At 40.6% G+C, this 6,415-nt stretch overlaps 1 protein-coding gene across 1 annotated transcript in view; it reads right to left on the bottom strand.

Moving 5' to 3' along the window:
• Window positions 1–1,481: 1,481 nt before the first annotated feature.
• LOC124124363 (MAM and LDL-receptor class A domain-containing protein 1-like) overlaps window positions 1,482–6,415 on the bottom strand; it is a 33,913-nt gene continuing 28,979 nt past the window's right edge. Inside the window, exons 8-9 of the mRNA XM_048393216.1 lie at window positions 4,290–4,487; window positions 1,482–3,489 (exon numbers count right to left, since the gene is read on the bottom strand). Of these exons, the coding sequence (XP_048249173.1) occupies window positions 3,233–3,489; window positions 4,290–4,487 (455 nt within the window). The 3' untranslated portion in view covers window positions 1,482–3,232. The remainder of the gene's footprint in view (window positions 3,490–4,289; window positions 4,488–6,415) is intronic.

Below are 6,415 nucleotides of genomic sequence, written 5' to 3'. Positions count from 1 at the left end.
TGTAACGAAGTATTGGTGTTTTGATATTGATGTATGGATGTGTTGATACTGATGGCTTGAAGTATTGATGTGTTGATATTGATGTATTGATGTACTGAAGTATTGATGTGTTGATATTGATGAATTGATGTACCGAAGTATTGGTGTGTTGATATTGATGTATTGATGTGTTGATATTGATGTATTGATGTACTGACATATTGATGTGTTGAAAGTGATGGATTGATGTACTGAAGTAGTAATGTGTTGATATTGATGCATTTATGTTTTGTTGTGTTGATGTGGTCCTCGCACGGTGAACGGTGTCAAGTTGAAGTGTATGTGAGACTAGACCTTGTGTAACCCCATTGTCAGCAGTATTCAAGCTGTACCACTAGTGCCTGTAAATAATGGAATCATGATGATCGAGCCAAGCCATCGGTGCACGTCGACCTCCATTCTACCCGGCCATCGCGTCTCATCGGTTCGACAAGCATGAGGCACTGGGAATCGGTTCTTTCCTCGGAATGTCACGATGGGGAGTGCAACACAGAGACCACTGACAGAGGCGGGGTAAAACTGTACAAAATCACCTTTCAACTTACAGAGAATTGCGAGAATCAACATTGGAAGGAAAACTGTAACAAATGGGTCGATTGTAGATTAATTTATTCAATGCCGTCGCTGTTACATTAAGGTACGCGGTGTTACAATGCAGAAACACTATTAAATTAAGTATGTGGTGTAACAATGTAGATATACTGCAACATTATGTCCGAGTAATTACAGTGTAGATATACTGTTACATTATGTCCGAGTAATTACAATGTAGATATACTGTTACATTATGTCCAAGTAATTACAATGTAGATATACTGTTACATTATGTCCGAGTAATTACAATGTAGATATACTGTTACATTATGTCCGAGTAATTACAATGTAGATATACTGTTGCAATATGTCCGAGTAATTACAATGTAGATATACTGTTGCAATATGTCCGAGTAATTACAATGTAGATATACTGTTACATTATGTCCAAGTAATTACAATGTAGATATAATGTTACATTATGTCCGAGTAATTACAATGTAGATAGAGTGTTACATTATGTTCGAGTAATTACAATGTAGATATACTGTTACATTATGTCCGAGTAATTACAATGTAGATATACTGTTACATTATTTCCGAGTAATTACAATGTAGATATACTGTTGCAATATGTCCGAGTAATTACAATGTAGATATACTGTTACATTATGTCCAAGTAATTACAATGTAGATATACTGTTACATTATGTCCGAGTAATTACAATGTAGATAGAGTGTTAGATTATGTTCGAGTAATTACAATGTAGATATACTGTTACATTATGTCCGAGTCATTACAATGTAGATATACTGTTACATTATGTCCGAGTAATTACAATGTAGATAGAGTGTTACATTATGTTCGAGTAATAACAATGTAGATATACTGTTACATTATGTCCGAGTAATTACAATGTAGATAGAGTGTTACATTATGTTCGAGTAATTACAATGTAGATATAATGTTACATTATGTCCGAGTAATTACAATGTAGATATACTGTTACATTATTTCCGAGTAATTCCAATGTAGATATACTGTTACATTATGTCTAAGTAATTACAATGTAGACATACTGTTACAATATGTCCGAGTAATTACAATGTAGATATACTGTTACATTATTTCCGAGTAATTCCAATGTAGACATACTGTTACATTATGTCTGAGTTATTAAAATGTAGATATAGTGTTACATTACGTTCGAGTAATTACAATGTAGATATACTGTTACATTATTTCCGAGTAATTCCAATGTAGATATACTGTTACATTATGTCCGAGTAATTACAATGTAGACATACTGTTACATTGTGTCTGAGTAATTACAATGTAGACATACTGTTACATTATGTCTGAGTAATTACAATGTAGACATACTGTTACATTATGTCCGAGTAATTACAATGTAGACATACTGTTACATTATGTCTGAGTAATTACAATGTAGATATACTGTTACATTATTTCCGAGTAATTCCAATGTAGATATACTGTTACATTATGTCTAAGTAATTACAATGTAGATATACTGTTGCAATATGTCCGAGTAATTACAATGTAGATATACTGTTACATTATGTCCAAGTAATTACAATGTAGATATACTGTTACATTATGTCCGAGTAATTACAATGTAGATAGAGTGTTAGATTATGTTCGAGTAATTACAATGTAGATATACTGTTACATTATGTCCGAGTCATTACAATGTAGATATACTGTTACATTATGTCCGAGTAATTACAATGTAGATAGAGTGTTACATTATGTTCGAGTAATAACAATGTAGATATACTGTTACATTATGTCCGAGTAATTACAATGTAGATAGAGTGTTACATTATGTTCGAGTAATTACAATGTAGATATAATGTTACATTATGTCCGAGTAATTACAATGTAGATATACTGTTACATTATTTCCGAGTAATTCCAATGTAGATATACTGTTACATTATGTCTAAGTAATTACAATGTAGACATACTGTTACAATATGTCCGAGTAATTACAATGTAGATATACTGTTACATTATTTCCGAGTAATTCCAATGTAGACATACTGTTACATTATGTCTGAGTTATTAAAATGTAGATATAGTGTTACATTACGTTCGAGTAATTACAATGTAGATATACTGTTACATTATTTCCGAGTAATTCCAATGTAGATATACTGTTACATTATGTCCGAGTAATTACAATGTAGACATACTGTTACATTGTGTCTGAGTAATTACAATGTAGACATACTGTTACATTATGTCTGAGTAATTACAATGTAGACATACTGTTTCAATATGTCCGAGTAATTACAATGTAGACATACTGTTACATTATGTCTGAGTAATTACAATGTAGACATACTGTTACAATATGTCCGAGTAATTACAATGTAGACATACTGTTACAATATGTCCGAGTAATTACAATGTAGGCATACTGTTACATTGGGTCCGAGTAATTACAATGTAGACATACTGTTACATTGTGTCTGAGTAATTACAATGTAGACATACTGTCACATTGTGTCTGAGTAATTACAATGTAGACACACTGTTACATTGTGTCTGAGTAATTACAATGTAGACATACTGTTACATTTTGCCCGAGTAATTACAATGTAGATATACTGTTACATTAACTGTGTTGCCTTAAACTACAGGCAGGTCTACTTCACAGATATAGGGGTGGGCCTCGTCGCATCCGACGTCTCCCCATTCGTAGTTGGCGCTAGCGTATTGAAGCAGTAGACAGTCCTGGTCGTTGGCAACGTTGTTGGGCTGTCCCTGATGCCAGTCGCTGTACGCACTGTGGTAGGGAGTGCCGGTATCTGTCCAATCGAAATGACCCTCGTACCCTTCGTCATTTCCGGTTGTGTACCAGCCATAGCTACCAGCTGCATTCAACACTAAGAACAAAGAATGGCTGTGAAGTGACGCATCGCGCATACAAATAACACGGCATGTCATGGTAGACTAAAGTCTGAGTAATTACAATGTAGACATACTGTTACATTATGTCTGAGTAATTACAATGTAGACATACTGTTACAATATGTCCGAGTAATTACAATGTAGACATACTGTTACATTATGTCTGAGTAATTAGAGCGGAAGGTCCGGGATTCGATCCCCGGCCGCGTCATACCAAAAGACGTTAAAAGATGGTACTTGTTGTTACCCTGTCTGGCGCTCGGCATTAAGGGGCTAAAACAAGGACTGGTCGGCTCGGAGTCAGTATACTGTGTCTGAGTTGGGTATTCATCTTAAACTGCGGCATGGTATCTCAGTGAGCTAGCACTATAAATCGGCATCAGTCCGGACTAGTACAAGCAGCCACACAAACACACACACACACGTACATGCACGTCGCTATATAAGTGCAATAATCTTGGACGCGACGTTAAACCCCATTTCACCTAACCCCACCTTTCCCCGTTCACTGTTTTTATTTGTAGATGATGTCACATTAGGAAGGCGTATAAAATACCCTACAAGTTAGAATATCACACACAGCTATTACAGAAGAAATCGTCACGTCAAGTTGACCTGTTTGACTTAGTGTTGAGTGAAGGAAAATGACACAAGGCAAGTAATAAAGGTATATGTTGAAACTGTGCATCTCACCAACTGCAGCTCGTTCACCGGACAGACACTTCCCTGAAAGTTACAGTGAACATCTACGTGAGCATGCGCAGCCTGAACGTACCAGCACTTTGTTTGATGCTGCTCACAATGAAGTCCTGCTCTTCCTTAGATGTGATCGCCACCAGGTGTGAGGTGGCGCCCTCTTGCCGGCAGGCCTCAGCACTCTTGTACCAGGGTTTAGGAGTTGTGTGGAAAGTGTAGCACGAGGAAGAGTTAGCTCCCCTGCGTGTTACTGCTCCCGGTGGACAGGTGGGGATATCTTGACAACAGAGGGGGTAAGAAGCCGGTTATTAGTCTGCAACAGTAACGACGGGTGCTTACAACACGAGTCTCACTACAGGGTTCATGTCTCCAGTTGCGTGTCCTTAAACATCTACACAGTAAGGGGCAGCTGTGAAGCGAGGCAGTTAGCGCGTTAACTCATTGCCCTGAAGACCTGGGTTCGACTTCCACAACGGTACAACGTGTCTGGCGGACGTACAACCCACGAAGTGTGATTTACCTGATGTACGGGGAGCTGCTGTAGGAAGTGAGTGGATGCCGCCTGCAGCAGTCTGTTCGGTAACGGGGACGATCACAATGGGCAAACACATGGAGGACACGAACAGTGTGACAGTGACCAGGGAGCGGTAAATCGACCTTTAACAGTGAAGAGGGTGCGGTGAATATACCGTATGTCAGTGACTAGAGGACAGTCGGCGGTGAATATACCGTATGTCAGTGACGAGAGGACAGTCGGCGGTGAATATACCGTATGTCAGTGACTAGAGGACAGTCGGCGGTGAATATACCGTATGTCAGTGACTAGAGGACAGTCGGCGGTGAATATACCGTATGTCAGTGACTAGAGGACAGTCGGCGGTGAATATACCGTATGTCAGTGACTAGAGGACAGTCGGCGGTGAATGCAGCGTCTCAGTGAACACTCGGTGGTGAATATACCGTATGTCAGTGACTAGAGGACAGTCGGCGGTGAATATACCGTATGTCAGTGACGAGAGGACAGTCGGCGCTGAATATACCGTATGTCAGTGACGAGAGGACAGTCGGCGCTGAATATACCGTATGTCAGTGACTAAAGGACAGTCGGCGGTGAATATACCGTATGTCAGTGACTAGAGGACAGTCGGCGGTGAATATACCGTATGTCAGTGACTAGAGGACAGTCGGCGGTGAATATACCGTATGTCAGTGACTAGAGGACAGTCGGCGGTGAATATACCGTATGTCAGTGACTAGAGGACAGTCGGCGGTGAATATACCGTATGTCAGTGACTAGAGGACAGTCGGCGGTGAATATACCGTATGTCAGTGACTAGAGGACAGTCGGCGGTGAATATACCGTATGTCAGTGACTAGAGGACAGTCGGCGGTGAATATACGGTATGTCAGTGACTAGAGGACAGTCGGCGGTGAATGTAGCGTCTCAGTAAACAGTCGGTGGTGAATATACCGTATGTCAGTGACGAGAGGACAGTCGGGGGTGAATATACCGTATGTCAGTGACGAGAGGACAGTCGGGGGTGAATGTACCGTATGTCAGTGACTAGAGGACAGTCGGCGGTGAATATACCGTATGTCAGTGACTAGAGGACAGTCGGCGGTGAATATACCGTATGTCAGTGACTAGAGGACAGTCGGCGGTGAATATACCGTATGTCAGTGACTAGAGGACAGTCGGCGGTGAATATACCGTATGTCAGTGACTAGAGGACAGTCGGCGGTGAATATACCGTATGTCAGTGACGAGAGGACTGTCGGCGGTGAATATACCGTATGTCAGTGAATAGAGGACAGTCGGCGGTGAATATACCGTATGTCAGTGACGAGAGGACAGTCGGCGGTGAATGTACCGTATGTCAGTGACTAGAGGACAGTCGGCGGTGAATGTACCGTATGTCAGTGACTAGAGGACAGTCGGCGGTGAATGTACCGTATGTCAGTGAATAGAGGACAGTCGGCGGTGAATTTACCGTATGTCAGTGACGAGAGGACAGTCGGCGGTGAATATACCGTATGTCAGTGACTAGAGGACAGTCGGCGGTGAATATACCGTATGTCAGTGACGAGAGGACAGTCGGCGGTGAATGCAGCGTCTCAGTGAACACTCGGTGGTGAATGTATCGTCTCAGTAAACACTCGCTGGTGAATGTAGCGATTCAGTAAACACTCGGTGGTGAATGTAGC

Source organism: Haliotis rufescens, unplaced genomic scaffold (assembly GCF_023055435.1).
Source record: "Haliotis rufescens isolate VD_foot unplaced genomic scaffold, xgHalRufe1.0.p SCAF_118, whole genome shotgun sequence".
Classification (NCBI taxonomy): domain Eukaryota; kingdom Metazoa; phylum Mollusca; class Gastropoda; order Lepetellida; family Haliotidae; genus Haliotis; species Haliotis rufescens.
Note: the sequence above shows the minus strand (reverse complement) of the source record. Positions and strands in the feature narration are given on the sequence as shown.